At 45.2% G+C, this 18,954-nt stretch overlaps 1 protein-coding gene across 2 annotated transcripts in view; it reads left to right on the top strand.

Moving 5' to 3' along the window:
- The window catches only part of TBC1D1 (TBC1 domain family member 1), a 214,962-nt gene that overhangs the window by 127,226 nt on the left and 68,782 nt on the right, over positions 1-18,954 (top strand). For both annotated transcript variants that reach the window (XM_079794360.1, XM_079794361.1), the window contains 5 exons: positions 3,390-3,500; positions 7,160-7,288; positions 8,531-8,617; positions 12,224-12,507; positions 16,833-16,972. In XM_079794360.1, the coding sequence (XP_079650486.1) occupies positions 3,390-3,500; positions 7,160-7,288; positions 8,531-8,617; positions 12,224-12,507; positions 16,833-16,972 (751 nt within the window). The remainder of the gene's footprint in view (positions 1-3,389; positions 3,501-7,159; positions 7,289-8,530; positions 8,618-12,223; positions 12,508-16,832; positions 16,973-18,954) is intronic.

Below are 18,954 nucleotides of genomic sequence, written 5' to 3'. Positions count from 1 at the left end.
GTAACCCCCGCCCCGGCTCCTGACACCGGGATTAATTTTGAACAAGCAGGTTAATTTTTGACTGCCAAGTGATGTGACCCAGCTTGATTCCGCACTGTTCTCCTCCGACTTGTCTCTCTGACTCATGAAATCACCGTTCGGAAACAAGGATTTGCCAGGAGGGAGGATGGTGACGTCACGTGGGAGGTAGGGGGAGAAGACACCTTGCTCATGGTTTAACTCAATGGAATGGTAGCCCCTACCCGTGTTGTTTTAAGGAAGGGTTTATTCTTGACCTTGTACGCCACCATGAAAACGCGCTTCCGGCTCTGGTGTCTTTTCTGTGATGGTTAACGAGCCCCGTGACGCGGCCTCCGGTCCTGGGCTTCAGTTTCTAACACGCAGCAACTGTGCTCAGCTGAGCTCTCATTTCTGGCCTTCCGAATAGTTTCTGTCATGTAGACTTTGAGGAAAAGAAAATGCATTCATAATGCTCTTTATTCCTGTATTCTTAGCCTTTTTTTTTTTTTTGATATTTTGAAATAAATGATCATGAAGAATTTCTCCAAGAAAAATACACGTTTTCTTGTGAGAGTAGCCGGAGGTTGAGTTAAAAGATGCAAGAGAAGGAAGAGTGGATCAGCCCTCAATGCCTGCGCCCGCTGAGGGGCCGCGTGTAATTCCTTTCTGCTCTCTTTTCTGGACTTTAAAAAAAAAAAAGGACTTTATTCTTTAGAGTGGTTTTAGTTTTTCAGTAAATTGGATGCAAAGTACAGAGTGTTCCCATGTAAACTGTCACCTCTGTGCCTCCCACCCAGCCAGTTCCCCTGTTAATAACATGTTGCCTAAGTGTGGTGCATTTGTTACCATTGATGAGGTGTTGTTATTCACTAAAGTCCATAGTTTACCGGGGTTCACTCTTAGTGTTGTACATCCTGTAGGTTTGACAGATGTATAAAGACATGTGTACACCCTTATGGTATCATCCAGAATTGTTTCACTGTCCTAAAATTTCTCTGCGTTTTGCCTGTCCCGCCCCGACTCCTCCCTCCATCTCCAGACCGCCAAACCCCAGGCAACCACTGACCTTTTTACTGTCTCTGGTTTTGTCTTTTCCACATTGTCATATAGTTGGAATCATACAGAATACAGTCTTTACAGATTTGCTTCTTTCACTTAGCAATAGATATTTAAGGTTCCTGTAGGTCTTTTCATGGATTGATAGCTCTTCTTTTTTTTTTTTTATATATTTTATTGATATTTTTACAGAGAGGAAGAGAGAGGGATAGAGAGTTAGAAACATCGATGAGAGAGAAACATCGATCAGCTGCCTCTTGCACACCCCCTACTGGGGATGTGCCCGCAACCAAGGTACATGCCCTTGACTGGAATCGAACCCGGGACCCTTAAGTCCGCAGGCCGACGCTCTATCCACTGAGCCAAACCGGTTTCAGCAGCTCTTCTTTTTTTTAGTGCCGAATAATATTCCATTGTCTGGAATGGAACAGTTTATCCATTCACCTACCGAAGGAGGACATCTGGGTTGCTTATAACTTTTGGCTATTATAAATCTGCTATAAACATTTATATGCAGGTTTTAAAAAAATATTTTTATTGATTTCAGAGAGGAAGAGAGAGGGAGAGAGAGATAGAAACATCAGTGATGAGAGAGAATCATTGATTGGCTACCTCCTGCATGCCCCCTACTGGGGATCGAGCCTGCAACCCCAGGCATGTGCCTTGACCGGAATCGAACCCAGGACCCTTTGGTCCTCAGGCCGACAATCTATCCACTGAGCCAAGCCGGCTAGGGATATATGCAGGTTTTTGTGTGGACATAAATTTTCAACTCATTGGGGAAAATTCTAAGCAGTGCAATTGCTGGATAGTGTGGTAAGAGTGTGTTTAGTTTTATAAAAAGTGCCAGCTGTCTCCAAAAGTGGGTGTTCCATTTCCACTCCCACTGAAAACCAATGAGTTTCTATAGCTTCCTGGGCTTTTAAACTCACAGATACGCATTACCCCCTGGGTCAGCAGGGCTAAGTTGGGATTGTGTCCTCACCACGAATTTCCTTTACTGAAGATCCGATGGGACCTTTCCCTGGAGAATTCCACTTGTTGAATAAAACGTGTATAGTTTTATAACATCAAGATTCATGGCTTGGAATCCATGTGGGGAGCTTCTGTTCTAGCTTCTAAAATATTAAATCCTTAAATCTGAAATTTGAAAGAACAGAAGGTCCTCAATAAAAAAAAAAAAAACACACACACCCTTGCCAAAACCGGTTTGGCTCAGTGGATAGAGCGTCAGCCTGCAGACTGAAAGGTCCCAGGTTCGATTCCGGTTAAGGGCACGTACCTTGGTTGCGGGCACATCCCCAGTGGGAGGTGTGCAGGAGTGCTTGTAGAGTGGGTCCATTTATCGCACCCTGACTGTGTTTCAAAGGGCGGGCTAGACGTTGGAGTAGGGAGAGAGGTCCAGGAGCCGGACAATGGATACTTGTCCATCTAAAAAAGATGCATTTCCCAAGTTTATAGACTAGACGTTTTGTGTATCTCCAGAGCAATTCAGCTTTGTTTTCTTCATATTCAGTGAAAATAAGCCACTAAGTTAGATGGTCTTCTGAAAAAGAACTCTGACTGGTGATTTCGAATCCAAAGACTGTGGGAGCTGGAGGAGACCTTTAGTGTGTCTCGTGCACCAGCTTCATTTGAACGAATGAGGACGCCAAGATTGAACTGCGCCTTTGGTCACACTTTAGGCAGCACCCAGGGCCTCCAGGGCCTCATTCCTACTCCCTGTGCTTTGCCACCACCCTGCCTGAAAATTAAAAGATGTGGAGAGAATTTTTTAAATAGGAAGAAAAAAATAATTGAGTCAGAGCCATGACATTTTGTGTGTGAGTTCATGCCTCTTGGGGCTTGCAGAAAGTGCTTGCTGACGAACACATGTGACATATGGAACCACGACCCTGGGCCCTGTCGCTCTTTTTCTTTCCATTTCACTAACCATCAGCGTTTATAAATGTGTAGCCACGATGGCTCTTGACCTCTGGGTGTTTACACAGATTTTGTTCTTTTCTTCTGTTTTCAAGACTATTTGTTTATTAAATATTTTGACTATGCCTCCATCTGATGTGAAATATTTATTTTAGGTATAAGGACACCAGAGGTCAAAAGCTAAATCTGTCCCACCAGCGAGTTCCACTGTTTCTTTTAAAAAAAATGATCTCCCTTTTTGGGATCATTGGTGCCCCCTAGTGAGATGATTGCATAAAAACACTAATTAATGAAGGGAAGGACACGGTTAGCATTTCCAAAGGAATGGGTTTAGCAGTTTTGTTGACAATAAAAAATAAATGTAATATATTCTTCTTCTTTCTTTCTTTCTTTCTTTTTTTTTTATAAAGAAATTGAGACCAAGAAATGAGCAGCGAGAGAATGAATTGGTTATTTCTTTCCTGAGATGTTTATATGAAGAGAAGCAAAAAGTTCACATCCATATTGGGGAGATAAAGCAGGTATGGCATTTTTTTTCTCTTGTCGTGATTTTACCAGGACACTGTGTAAAAGAGTCCTGAGGATGTGATGCAGCTCTGAAAGCTATTTTTGTCCCTGAGTGTTACTTGCATTTGTTATGCATGTGGGGAAGATTTGGGAGTATTCAGACTGTGCTGAGACGGTGAGACGGTTCTGCTCCATAGAGGGGGTGGAGTGACGTTTCAGAGTACCTACTGCCACGGGCGCCTGAACTGAGGGAGCCAGCCTCTGCCACCTCCCCTCTCTCCCTGGTAGAGTGGGAGTGACATCAAAAAGCCGCCTTCAGAACTGCGTGAAGTGCCTGGAGGGTCTTTGTGGCGTGCAGGCTATGTGAACGTAAGCCAGCACCACTGAAAAGCCAGATAGAACCCGAGAGAGCCTGGTTCTGTGCTATTCGGAAACTTCCATTGATCCCCTTTCACACGATGGGGGCGCCCAGTCTGCCCGCCCTCTGCTACTGTGCACAGCTTTGTCTGGTTTTTCTGTTTGGGGGTGCTGTGTCAGGCTGGAGCTGCCTGCAGGTCTCTGTCTGTGAGGAGCTGCCAGTTTGGGGTTCAGTACACACAGTGCCATGGACCACTTTTGTGTGTCTTTTGGATTCTGTGGAAGTCAGTTCATAATAACCAGTATTGCTTCAAAACATGCATTTTGTATTTGTTTAAATTACGCGTAGGCCAGTAAACCTAGAGAAAAATCAGGGAAGGATGTTTAAAAAACACTTAATTTTCCAAAAGTATAGAATAGCCTTTTTAAAAAACACCAATGCTCATTCTAAATAATTCAAATTATTTTCCAATTATATTTAAATTGTGATGATAGACATACAAAACCTCTCATTAGGTGGGAGAGGAAAGGAAGCATTGAGTGCTGGGAGATGCTTACGGCTGGGTTTAAAAAAGGAGAAAAACGCAAGTCCAGGTTTTCTTTTGTCTATGTAGCATCTGCTACGTAGTACTAGGCTTTTAGCCAATGTTTTCTTCATATATCAAAACAATCCACTCTAGCCCTAGCCGGTTTGGCTCAGTGGATAGGGTATTGGCCTGTGGACTGAAGGGTCCCAGTTCTATTCCAGTCAAGGGCACATGCCAGGGTTGCAGGCTCGATCTCCAGTGGGAGGTGTGTAGGAGGCAGCTGATCAATGATTCTCTCTTATCATTGATGTTTCTATCTCTCTCACTCTCTCCATTCCTCTCTGAAATCAATAAAAACATATTTTAACCTTTTGCACTTGGATGTCGAGTGTGACTCGACACGGTTAGCATTAGAATAAAGGAATCGAGAACAAAGCAAGCGAGTGCAAAGGGTTAAAAAAACCATCAATCCACTCGAAATGCTTCTATTTTATGAAAACGTGTGTTATGGGTTTGAAAGCAAATCCACAGCCTCTTAGCTTTGTGAGTGAGCGGGTGTCAGTCAAAGCAGTCCCGGGAGGCCCCTGTGGATAACTCCCTTTGCTCTGGAGGCTGCCACGAGTCAGGACAGGCTCTTGTTCTTGGTAAATGATTGCACAGGACCAGTTGCAACTAGTAAGGCACCTGCCCGCGGTGCGTGATGCTTAGCAGGCACTTGGAATTTGTTGAGTGCACCTGTAAGTTCAGGTGTGTGTTTCCCATGGGCCTGCCTGCTGATCATTGCTCCCGCATTCATTCCTCAGCAAGCAAGTATGGGCTGTGCAGAGCATGCTCAGTGTACTCAGTGAAAACACAAAGATAAGTGGTAGTCCCCCTTCTTGAAGTTCTGAGCTCAGCCATTCTTTAAAGCATGTGCTAATTCTCATAGAAGTAAAACTCTGGCTGACCGGACAAAGCCGAATGGAGCTCTGACCAGAACTGTTTCTCTTTTATGCTTTGAGAAATGTATAACATTCATTGGCAAATTAGGATTTCATTATGTCAAAGAAGATGTAAGGTCTTTGACCAGCAAATAACTGAATAAATTTAAAAAAATACTTAATCACAATAGGAATCAGAGGAAGACAAATTGAGACATTCATACCCAGGCCACTGGCAGAAATTTAAAAATCTGACAATACCACGTAAAGGTGAACTCTCATTTGCTCATCCTTGGAATATGAATTGGTACCATTTTAAGGGAGATAAATATGACAGTATCTAGTGTAGCTGAAGATACATAGACCCAGTGACCCAGCAAGGACATTCCTACTTCCTTGTAAAAACTTCACATGTGTGATAAGGAGCTATGTACAAGACATGTTACTGCAATCTCTTTTGTAAAAGCAAAAAAGGGAGTCAGTGTTTAACAACAGGAATATAAATAAACTTTTATGATTGTACATTTTGATTGAAGTGAGTAAATCAAAGAACCTTTGTTGATATGGAAATCTAAAAAACAACATTGAAAGAAAAATGGTAATTATAGAAGGGTTTGTACAGGATGATATATTCATTTAAGCTTCAACTACGTGTAAACCAGCATACATGTTTTATGGCTACATACATATATGAAAGTACAAAAATGTGAGTTGATATGATAAACACCCAATTCAGAAGAGGGTTTATTTCTGCAGATAGAGGAAGGAGAGTGATTCAAATATGGATATCATTTTATTTCTATTAAAAGTAGAAAGCAAATGGAGAGACTAGCTAATATTGACGTTTATTGAGATTCAGATATGTTTAAAGAGCTTTAATGTGTATTAATGTATTTAAATCTTGTAACTGCTCCATGAGGAAAGTTCATTGGGCATCCTCAGTCTGCAGGTAGAGGAACTGAGTGAGGCAGCCGGTAATGGTAACCTGCCCGAGGCCACATAGCGAGGGAGAGCGCCAGAGCCCAAACCTCTCACTGTTCTCAGCCAAAGGGGCGCCAGGGTTATGTAAAACCATCAGGTAACACTTCAGAGAAGTAGGAAGCAATGTATCTATGGATTTTGTAGGTTTTTAAAAAATATTCCTCTCTCTTAATAAATGATTTAAACTTTACTTAGTAGTTGGCAGACAAACTCCATTATGTTGTCAGTTTCCTATTATGGTCAGTTAAGGGAGAGAAGCCTGGTGGCAGAGGAGAATGACAGGGGTGATGGAAACAATAGGTGGGAGAGAAGACAAAGCTCTAAAGAAAGCAATGAACGACTGGCATCGGCGGAGAGGAGGGATTCTTCAGTTGGTAAACTTATTTTATCTTGCCCTCAGAAATGCCCCAAAAGGTAAATTGTTACTTCCCTTTGAAAAGCTAACCGTGGCTACCTTTGTACCAGAAGCTGTGCCCCATGCTTTACTGGCTTTACCTGTTTTAGTCTCAGAACACAGCCTTACGATTAGATCTTGAGGTTGGGCTCAATTTACAGGAGAGGGAATTGCAGCCCAGAGAAAGTAAGTGACTTGCACAAGGCCGGTTAGTGAATGACGGGTCTCTGCTCCGACTACAGAGCACAAGCTCCAAACTGCTTTGCTGCGTGGCTCCCAAGCACATTTCTGTGTTCCGTTTGGAGCAGGTAAAGCAACTCTTTGAGGCAAAACTATTTCCTGGACTTGTAGCCCTGTCACTGAGGAGCAGGTGAGATGAGGGTAGAATAATGGCCTGGGGTCAAAAAGATGCATCCAAGAGATTCTTCATTCCTTCAAAAAGGAAAAAAGAAAGGAAGTTGTGACTCAATTTTCCATTGTTTCGTTTTTTTTAGACAACACAGATTGCAGCAGATAATATTGGAAGTGAATTACCATCCAGTGCCACTCGATTTAAGCTCGACATGCTGAAAAACAAAGCGAAGAGATCTTTAGCGGAGTCTTTGGAAAGTATTTTGTCCCGGGTAAGTAGCATCATTTCTCCTGATTTAAGTCATTTTTTAAAAGAGTGTATGATTCCATTTGTTACTTTTATTCACTTTGCGCTCATCATAAAGTACAGAAGGTGAAATCTTTTTTAATGTCTTCTCAATCTTACATTGTTATCTACACTTTCATTTCAGTTTTTAACCTGGCATGGGTGAAACAAACTTTTTGTATTATGTTATATATAATCCCATGGAATTTTCTGTCTCTCTCTAAAATGCTATTCATTGGCTCGTTCCTACAAAGGACACGGATTAGATACACCCCGTGTGGGTTCCGTTCTCCCTGGTGTCACGTGGTACAACGTAAGAATCCAGTTTCTGTCCGCAGCTCTTGTTTGGTACCTGGAACTCTCTGTGGCAGGGTCAGCAAACTACAGCCATCAGAGCAAATACCACCCACCTCCCATTTCTGTACGTGAAGGTTTATTGAAGCACAGCCACATCCATTCATTCACTGGTTGTCCGAGGCTGCGTGTGTGCAGAGTGGAGTAGTTGCCATGGACACCACATGGCCCATAAAGTGTAAGAGATTTGTTTTCTGGCCCTGTACGGAAAGGTGTGTGGACTGCAGCTCTATAGGAATAGAAATAGAGATTATACATAGGCACCGATATGGAAGTTCTTTAAGAAATCACACTCCCCTAGCCCCAGTGATTATAAGTGGCACTTCTCAGAAATCAAAGTGTGATAACCTTTCTGGAGCCTGCAACATCATCTTATAGTTCTCTTTTTATTTCCTGACACACTTTATTTAAAAAATATGCCGCATTTTTTTTTTTTTTTAGTTAAAGTTAATTTTTATTTTGTTTGAAGATGCTTCTGAGAATTTTGCAGCATCCTTAGACATAATTAAAAACAGTCCATTTACAAAGCCGGGGGTGGGGTGGCTGTCTGTGAGAGTCCCACATGCACGGAATGCTGTGAGTGTCATACAGCCGGCAGGTTACGACGACAGTTCACAAATGAATTGTCTCTTCTTCCTGCCTATTAAAACTGCCAATTGACTAATCCACAAGGTGTTCTGGGGCATGTAGGTTGGTGTGCTATTAGAAAAACAAAAGACAGAAATGTTGGTTGTCTTCATGTATACGTGTGCTGAGCAGCATTTCTCAAGGAGATGCATTTTCCCTGACTTACTTACACACACCACGATGCAGCTAGCTGATGCTTTTGCAGAAGCCTCAGGGGTCATAACTCAACTGCCTTTTCTTTCCACAGGGTAATAAAGCCAGAGGCCTTCCGGAACATTCTGCCAGCCTGGATCTGGACGGCTCCGTGTCTAGCACGTTAAATAACACCAACAAAGTAAGCACATTTTTTTTATATGATGCCCTTAAAGGAGCCAGCAAATAGGCCTTGTTCACCTTCTCTCTGCCGGGCCATCTAAAGGGACAAAGAGGCCTCCTGTCTCCATTCAAGGAAAGTTTGGTGGTTTCAGTCTTCGTGGTGCCGTGGAGGCTGGCCACGCAGTTAGACCATGACACAGGCGTTTCACACGGCTCGGCAGATGCCATTCCGTAAACCCGTGGTCGGCAAACTGCGGCTCGCGAGCCACATGCGGCTCTTTGGCCCCTTGAGTGTGGCTCTTCCACAAAATACCACGGCCTGGGCGAGTCTATTTTGAAGAAGTGGCGTTAGAAGAAGTTTAAGTTTAAAAAAATTAGGCTCTCAAAAGAAATTTCAGTCGTTGTACTGTTGATATTTGGCTCTGTTGACTAATGAGTTTGCCGACCACTGCCGTAAACAGAGAAGCGAGATCACACATTCAGACCACTGAGATCGGATTTATTGCAAGCCACAGTGGATTTCTTTCCCAAGTCGCTTTTCCAATATTAAAAATAACTGAAATTGGGCAAACCTCAGAAGTGGGTTCGTGAATTCTGAGAAGTATGCAGCTCAAATTCCTGGACCTTCCTTTATCCTCCAGCTGGCTCTGTCATTGTGATGAGACATTTCTGTTCTATTTAAAGAAGCCGCCACGCTCCAGCCCGCGCCTCTGCCCCAAGCACGGGTTGGTGACGGTGACCAAGCAGTGGTTCTCTTTGGTGACCAGCCCGTGTCCTTGTTTTAGTTTCTTGCTTTCTAGACATTTAAGCCATCGAAGCTTGGTTAGCTCAGTTTGTTAACCACCACCAAGTGGGTTTCGGGTCTTGTGCTAAGGAAGTCAGCATTCCTTCTGCTCCCCAAGGGCTTCAGATTTAAGGAAGAGGGAACTGTTGTGGCGGCCGGCGCCTTCGCACAGCGACTCCAAGATCTTCTGAGATCCCTGCTGGGCTCGTGGCTTTTTAAAGTTTTTAGATCATAACCAACCATAAGAAACACACGCAACACTGGGAAACGGTTCACAAACACATACATACACACTCACACAAAAATTTCACACAATTAAAATTTCACAAAACAGTGTTTACTGGAAACAATGAGTGACACGTGCTGGTATTCTCTCTTCCATTTGAAAAGTGTTCCCAGCACAGCGCTCAGTTGGCATCACTGCCTGCTGACGGGTTCCCATCTGCGGAGTGAGGAAGTCTACCTTCCACGAGTGCTTCTCAGACCCCGAGGGGCGTGTTCCATGGGTCCTGGTTAAAATGCAGACTCGGATGCCGCAGGCCTGGCAGGAGGCCAGAGACTCTGAACTCTTGACAAGTGCCAAGGCGAAGCCCCTGCTGTGGTCGGAGAACCCACTGTGGGGAGTGAGACCCTAGACACCAGTCTTCTGCGTATGGTTTTCTGAGTTAAAACCTAGCAGAAGTGCCCACTGCCCTTCACTCCCTCCGTACTGGTTGTACCTCGTGGTTCGTTTCAGGTTTGGGAACATTGTAGTTTCTCTGCTGCACACAGACGGCTAGACGGGGCCTTGCCCCGTGGGAACTTGTCTGTAGGAGAGGTGACGGGTCCACAGGGAACACCAGCACCTGGGAGGAGCCCTGGGATTTGGATGGGAGACGGCGGTGACCTGTGGTCGCCGTGAGGGGAGAGGGAGCTATTTCTGGTCCGTGGAACCAGGGGAAGTTTGGAGAGGAGAACAGTGAGGTTCTTGAATGGAACCTTGAAGAAAGGGTAGGAAGTATACCGGTGGAAGTGGACGGGGAGGAAGGTGTTTCAGATAGGCCACTGCGCATAGAGATAACTGTGAAGACACGCATGTCACTCACGTGACTTTTCCGCTAAGTCTTGCTTGTTTTTTTATCCTTCTCCAAAACACACATCTGGGAATAGACACATAGCTTGAGTTTCTAGAGTAGTTGTAGGAGAAATGCAGCTTTTCAGAAGCCGCCTGTGTGTATTGTGTGTGTATCTTTATGTGCACTTCTTTAGATCTTTTTTTCACCCTGAGGTAGAGAAACTGTTGTAAAGGTGCACATTTAATGCAATTGGATCTCTCCCAATAAATTGATCACCTAGGAGTTGCAAAGGAACTGGACGTCCGAGTGGCCCTTTCAGGTGTAAGTTTAAGCTAAGGGTTAGTTAGCCCTTTCATGGAATGTGCAGGGATGTTAATGAGAATTGAGGTGAACAGGTCTGCATGGTGGAGTTTGTTTGCTGTGATGTATTGTCTTAGACAAATTTTTAAATCCTTTCATAAAAAGGATCCTTGGAACGATAGAGTCCTGAAGAATAAAATATTTTAGTTATGTTTAAAATACCATTTCATAGTATGCTGGGAATTAAGCTTTTCCCATCTAATTCCTCCAAAATTAAGTGTATATAATCTCTTCCCCTCAATCCACATAAATTAAAATCCTTAGTACCTATCATCTAAAAGGCACTCAAGTAGGGAGGGATGGGTGTGGGATGGAGGGGATCAATGGGGAAAAACACAAACAAAGGGGACCTGTAATACTTTCAACAATAAAGATAAATTTAAAAAATTAATAAAAGGCACTCAACTATATAGCAAATGAACAGAGAGAATGTAGATTCTCCAGTCCACTGTTAGATGCATTCATTCCTTTTTACTCTTTTCATGTTGATTAATTTATCCCTTCTAGCAATTTCAGCAGGGACAAGTTGGTACACTTCCTCTTATTTTATATTTTTTGATTTGAGAAAAATATGTTGGCCACATGCCAAGTTCTGGGAGTGCTAAGCATCATTTTGAGGGGTAATAGTTCATGCCTTTGAAAAAGTATGTATTTTGAAAATCTACAGTCTTAAACTATTGTCATGATTCTCAACAAATGTTTGAGGGCCCACTCAGTAAGTTCATTGAGTACCTAACAAAACAATAACTTACATTTGTGTCACATTTTACAGTGAGCAGAGTAGTTTTGGTTATATTATCCTGCTTCATTCTGAAAGCCAGTGAGAGAAATTTTCACTCTAGAGATGAGGAAATTGTGGTGCAGAAAGAAGATAAGTGATTGGCCCTGAATCGTGGCAATAAGTGCCCAGGGAGAGATTTTTCCATATACTAAGAATAATTGAGGATATAATTTTTAACCCTCAAGATTACCAAGTTAAATCTTAGCATTAGATCAAACCCAGAGAGAGAGCCTTAAAATGTGGGTGTAACATGCATGGACACACTTGGCAGAGATAAAGAACCCGATTGGTTTAAACGGTGCAGACAAGCTGTCCAACCCTCATTACGCATCTTATGAGCAGTAGTTCAGTTGTGTTTTCCGGAGAGAGGAAGCGGGGTTTGGCCTGGCACCGTTCTGTGTCATGGTTTGCGTCCCCACGCTTGCATGTGGGCAGTTTCCCATTTGTCCCACAAGTTAGCATTTTGTCTCTGACCAGCAGGCATTTAAAGGGCCGTTATTTCCTTATGGATTGTGGTGGCTTCCACGTGGCATTGTGATCAGGTGTGCTTACATATTGAACTGCTTTCCTGCTGCTGGGGTTAGAGCTTTGTAAACCCCACAGATTTCCTGGGATCCGTCTGATCTGCTGTCTGTGTGCCGCCAGGAGCCCTCTGTGTGTGACAAGGAGGCGCCGCCCGCGTCTGAGAGCAGTACCAGGCTCCTGGGCTCCTCGGACGACCTGCTGTCGGGTGACGTGGAGAGCCGTCCCACGGAAGAGCCCGCCCTGCTCTCCCCCCAGCAGGGCTACCGAAGGCGGGCGAACACCCTGAGTCACTTCCCTGTGGAGTGCCAGGAGCCCCCGGAACCCGCCCAGGACTCCCCGGGGGGCTCGCAGAGGAAACTGATGAGGTACCACTCAGTGAGCACGGAGACGCCTCACGAACGAAAGTAAGATTTGTTTAAAATGTAAATCTGTTGTGTGTAATAGCTGGGCCATACCTGTTACTTAGCAGGTATGTGCATCCCAGGCATGTTCAGTGGGTCAAAGAGAAACCCGAGTCAGGTTTCACTCTTGGCTCACAGAGATAAAACTTGAAGCAGTGGCACGCTCCCCCCGCCTCCCCCTCCCCCGTGGGAAACGTAGATGAAGCGATACTTGTCACAAGTGTTGGTGAGAAGCAGGAGAAACCGAGCAAAAACGACCCTGATGGCGTATAAGGATCACTCCTCCAGGAGTGCCAGGCAGTGTTGACCTTGGCACTTAGCTCATGGCTTTGAGAAGTGGGGAGTGGGCCAGCAGGATGGGGTGCTCACCTGAAAACCGGGAGCATGTCCTTGGAGGGACCGAGATGGGTGGAGCCTGAGGGGCCACGTGGCCGCCTGTGCTGGCCACAGAGGCCTGGGCCCCGGCCCCGGCTCTGTCCTGATCTGGATGTGACCTGCTTAAATCTCTCTGTGACAAAATTGGAACAGATGTTTTCTAAAATCTCAGTGGGTGGGAAAATCCTAGAGTCTTGTAACAAGATTTGCTAATTCTAATAATTGGGCTCTAATGGGAATTTCCTTGTCACAGACACGGGTAAGTACTCTAGGAACAGAAGTTCTCCTGTTCCACCTGGGGTCCCTTGGCATTTGACCCTAAGTGTCAGAGACCACAAGTGGACAGAGTTACCTTTAAAAATAACTGTAAAACACCTTTTACAACCCCTGGCCTCATAAACACGAAGTAGGGCCACACCTGCCTACAACAGGAGCCACGGGACGGGTGTCAGTGCAGGTCATGCTCGGATAGTGCACAGTCCACCCGGGGGGGGGGGGGGGGCGGGGGTTTGGGGGGGCGGTTTGGGGGGGTGAAATGTTCCCAGTGAGGAAGTGACCGCCATTGACAGTCCTTCAACAATGTAGCAGGGCCTCTGGGCTTTGCCTCCAGGCAGCCATTGAAAACAGTTGGGGCAGTTCTTTGGAATTTGCTGGATAACCATGATCCCCAAGCAGGACACACTTCAGAAGCTAATATTTGATACTGGGACATTGTAGAGACAAACACAGTTGGAGGCCTGATGAGATTCTTGTCCTGTGTCTTAAAGCCCTGTACTCACACTGGGTCCTTTTTTTCTACCTCTCCACTGGGTTGCCACACTCCATCCGGGCATTTTCAGTGCGAATGCAAACCTTCCTGTCTAGAGAGGCCTCGTTCTCTTGCTAATAAGCCTGGTGTTACACACAAGGCAGAGGTGCAGGGAATCAGTGTCCCTGACAGCGCATTCCCCTTCTCCCCTGAGAATGCAGCTTCCTAATGGGTCATGCCGGACATAGGGGCTGAGAGGCAAGGGGGGAGGGGGAAATGTCCCCGCTCTCTGCCACCTCCCCCTCTCTCCCCTACCTATTGCACTTCCGCACCCCATAGGAACTCTTCTTGTTTATGTCCAGGAAATGAGACATTGACATTCAAGGCAAGTTATTGTTCATTTTCAAGAGAGATGTATTTTTAAAACTCTGGAATTTGGTTTGCTTTTCTTCGCTTTTGTTTCAATTGAATTTTTTTTCCTGTCAGTTCCTAAAAAGGGGATAGAGGAAACCGTACTATTGGAACTGGTGGAGATATGTGGGAAATGATCAAGAATGACCTTTCACAATACTCTTTGTTTTGCTAAAAACTACCTTTGCCAACGAGAGTCGGGATGCAGAAGCGAAGTGAGACACCGACCTCCTGCCCGCACTCTCGTGCCCTCCTGGCCCCCTCTGCCTCTAAACCCCGGTGCTTTCTCTCTACTTGCTATCTAGTGGGAATCATCCACCTGTTGCCGAGTCTAAAAGTTGCTCAGGTCCTTCAGTTCCTGCTCCTCCACCTCGTCTTAACCCCTCCGCCTCCTCACCAAATTTTTTTAAGTACCTAAAACATAGCCCGAGTGGAGAACAAAGTGGGAATGCCGTGCCTAAGAGGTGAGCACACTCGCATGGCAAGTTCAGTGTCGTTTGTCTTCCCGGGAGGTCGCACAGAGAGGATGTGCTGCATGGAGGGGATCTGGGCCACGAGTGTGTGTGTGTGGTTTTATTATTTTCATTATTTTCAGTCTATCATTCGAACTGACTTAATTTTACTATTGATTAATTTTCTCAAAATTAAATTTCCCCCCAAATTTTAATTTCCTCAAAAGGTCTTGATGGCAAGCCATTTGTATATACTTATTGTCACATTCCCCTGCCCCAACACACACACACACACACACACACACACACACACACACACACACACACGTTAACAACACGCGTTTGACCTTAGACACTGCAGTTTGTGCCACATCAGAAACGCCCTCATTAATTTTTCCAGTTTGAAAGAAAGAGTCACTTTGGAAGATGGACTGATTTTTTTGGTTGTTTTGATTTTCCTTTATTCTGGTAAGAGTGCTTATCAGGAGATCGGCACTCTTATCAAGGGTTTAAAGGGCCCCACACCGTATTGTTAACCCTAGGCACCGTGTTGCATGGCAGCTCTCTGAATTTATTCATCTCGCATAACTAAATGGACTGATGCTTTTAAATTAACTCATTGGTTCCATTCACTTAAAATGGAATTTTATTAACTGAAAAATTCAAGTTAAATCTCACTTGTAAACTATTTTTAATTTCCCACCTGGTTTACTTTCTCTTAGCATTAGAACGAAAATGTTGCTTTAATTTTGAAGCTGGTGTTTTATACTTTGTATGTTTGTATTTCTTTTATCCTAAACTCTGTTTTCAACCGAACTCTCAGCATCTCCTACCGCAATGCCCTGCGGAGAAAACTCCACTCTTCTTCCTCTGTGCCAAATTTCCTAAAATTTCTGGCTCCTGTAGATGAAAATAACACCTCTGACTTTATGAGCACAAAAAGGTAGGGTTTCCTTTAGATGTTTCAAGCCTGGGTAGAGCGTTGAACTGTTAGACATACAGGGATTTTCAGCTGTTCTTTTGCCATTTAAAAAGTCATTTTAGCTAAATCTATTGTATCTTCTTTCTTGTACTTTTTTCTTACTGAATGCCATTTAAAAAATGTACTGTCAGCCTCTTCTGATTTTGACGAGGATTCGTTTATTAATATGCTGTTGTTTTCAGAAGGTTAAAGCAGGTCTTCACCAGTTCTCTAAGTGACATTGGTGCTGTGGGTAGTGAGTGTGTGGCTGGGTGTCCGATCTGTAGGTGCCGGTGATTGCTTAGTTGTGGGTATGTACACGGGGTGGGCAAAAGTAGGTTTACAGTTGAGGATGCACGAAACACAGAGTTTATTTTGTATGATTATTTATTAATTATTGTATTATTTTCCATACGAGCAAAGGTAAGCCTACTTTTGCCCACCTCTGTATATGTACACACCCTCAGGTGTAAATTATAAGGGCTTCCTTCCCCAAGTTGTCCTGTGAATAGGAAGCACATTAATGACTCGATGTTATCTATACATATAAAAGCTTAAGCGACCATTACAACCCGTCAACCGAACAACAGGTCAACCTGTTGCTATGACAACGCACTGACCACCAGGGGGCAGACATTCAACACAGGAGCTGCCCCCTGGTGGTCAGTGCGCTCCCACAACCAATCTCCTCTGGCCAGCCGACCTCCTGCAGTCCCTCCCGGTGGCTGGCCCTGATAGGGACTGGGCGAGACGGCCCGATCAGCACTGATCACCAGCCAGGCCAAGGAACCCCACCTGTGCACAAATTTGTGCATTAAGCCTCTAGTTTATGTATATTGATAAGTGTACTGTGTTTTGTAGTTTTAAAAATACAAATGTTAAATCAGTAGTCATCAGCAAGTGACCAAGTAATTACTACCTTGGCGGTTCTATGTAATTTAACTTGCGTGTTTTTTTGTGGTGACCTGTGGAGACACAGGCCTGTGCTGAGAAAATATTCCCACAGCCAGACCGGGGAGGAGTGTGGCCCTGGTGACAGCGCCCCCTCTAGGCAGTCCCTCTGCATAATGAAGTGGCGCCCAGAGAGGCCCAACTGGAAGCTAAGGATGCGTGGAGCATATTTCTAAATAGCTTTTACAATGGAAATAAATGAGGGGCATGTACTCTCATCCTTTTTATGCAGAGCCTCCTGTAAGACAGCAGCGCTGCCTGAGTGATGGCCCACTCTGTGCTGGACTTACCTTCTGCAATGATTGAATTATATTTCCTTATGCAAAGATAATTGATATTATAATGCGTTGTTTTAAAAAACAAAAACTTAAGCTAAAATACCTGTTTCTATCTCCTCACCAGTCATAAATCAATTGCCTTGTCATTTTAGGGACTTCGACTCCAAAGCCCACCATCTGGGTGACCCCAGTGGGACCCCTGTGAAGACGCGGAGACACTCGTGGAGGCAGCAGATATTCCTCCGCGTGGCCACCCCGCAGAAAGCGAGTGATTCGCCCAGCAGATACGAAGGTGAGCCCGCCCCTGACATACAGCTGCTGGATTCTGGCATGAGTTCTGCCTGCAGCAAACGCGCATCCGTGGGCGAAGAGCTGACATGGGATTTCCAGTCGGAATCTCCCCTGGTTTTAAAGCTCCCTGGGTGAGAAGCCCAGATACAATGCTTATCGCTGTTTTCAGAGGTCCTCGCAGCAGCTGCCAACACCTTGGTGGCCCCTCTGCCCTGGCCGGTTTGGCGCAGTGGATAGAGCCTCGGCCCCTGGACTGAAGGCTCGCAGGTTCGATTCCCGTCAAGGGCAGTACCTGGGTTGTCGGGGCACATGTGGAAGGCAAACAATCAATGTGTCTCTCTCGCATAGATACTTCTCTCTCTCTCCCTCCCTCCCTCCCTCCATCCCTCCCTCTCCCTCTCTCTCCCTCCCTCCCTCCCTCCACTCTCTCTAAAGATCAATGTCAGGTGGGGATTACAAAACAAACAAACACGGCGCCTCTGCAGACCTTCTGTGCTTGCTCCCCACCCGGCCCCTGGTAGTGTTAGCGGCTCAGCCTGTCACCCCACTTCCCGCCTTCCCTCCTCACTGTGCCCCCAAGCTTGCCTGCATTCCCTCTGCGATCTAGTGTAGGTTTGCACACCACCTCAGGGGGTGGCTTTAGAGACCCGGATCCCAGTGCTGTGGTCACGCTCTGTGTGCGGCCAGTTGCTGTCCCTCAGACGTGTCGTGGGAGGGCTCTCTGGTGTCCTCCCGTCCTTCCTGCGCCCTAAGGAAATGGAGAATGTGCTGAAGTCTGCCTTCGGGCCGCCTTGTGTCCAGCTGTATTGTAGAAAATGAACTTAAATACAGTTCTTTTGACTAAAATCAAGATTTTTTTCCCTGCACAGTGTTATCACAAACTTTCAACAGTGTTTACTTTCTTTAATCAAAAGCTATTTTTTTCTTAAAAAATGCAAACTAAAAAAGTAGACGCCCAAATATTGCTCAAGTTCCTCAGATTGTTTCTAGTGTGGGTTCACTCTTGTCCCTTGACACACGTCTGCGTGTCTCTGAGGAGGCTAATCCGAGAGTTTTCAGACCAGGTTCCGTGCACCTGCCTTTCGGAAAGTGGCACTGTTGGAGGGCCCCTCCCCCTCCCCTCTGCCCTCGCTCTCCACACCCTCCACCCTTCTTTCTTGTTTCTTCCCTCCCTCCCCCTTTTTTCCCAGAGTTCTCACTAACATTTAATTTTTTGAAAATTAATACTCTGACAAATGAAACAAGAGCCTGATTTGAACTTAGCTAGTTTGGTGACGTAAATCATATAACTTCACTTACACTTAGTTCTTTTAGTCGTAAAACAGTTACAGCAATGTTGGCTTTTCCTGTCTCATGGAATTACATTAAATCACACAGGTGGAGGTACTTTGAAAGCCCAGACATGTCAAATGTACATGGTAGCGTTGTTTTGTTTCCCTTTACTGAGCTTGGAGCTCTGGTGTTAGGCGTCCTGCAGGCCAGCACTGTTGTTCCTCAGCAGGAGCCAGACTGGGTTTATAAATTCAGTGAGATGAAAATGTGTTTTGTTTTGTTTTTTCAGTAAATTGAGTTGTTTCAATTTGTATCAATTTAGAAAGTATAGTTGTAAAGGTTTCATTTTTATGTTGGAGAAAACAATGGCCTAGACTGTGTGACCCAGCTCCCTCCTTTTTAAACTTCTAAGCCAAGCCCACTGGGGTGGTGACTGTAGAAAATGCCGTGCTCGTAACCCATGCAGCGTGGGGGCCTCTCCTGGTCGGCAGCTCTGGCCTCAGGAATGGCTGGTGGCTTCTGCAGGCCCCACCCCGTGCCCCGCTTTTCCTGAGTGTGTGGAAGTGTGGCGAGTTTCGGGCACTGGCATCTTCCAGTCGGTGTCTGAGGATCTGAGCCAGAAGCTTGGTCAGTGCTGGCAAACGTCTGCTTCTCTGGAGAACCCGGCATGAAACGGCCAGTGGCATGCACTGCGGGCGGGTGAGAGAACAT

This window comes from Cnephaeus nilssonii (genome assembly GCF_951640355.1).
Source record: "Cnephaeus nilssonii genome assembly, chromosome: 1".
Taxonomy (NCBI): Eukaryota; Metazoa; Chordata; class Mammalia; order Chiroptera; family Vespertilionidae; genus Cnephaeus; species Cnephaeus nilssonii.
Note: the sequence above shows the minus strand (reverse complement) of the source record. Positions and strands in the feature narration are given on the sequence as shown.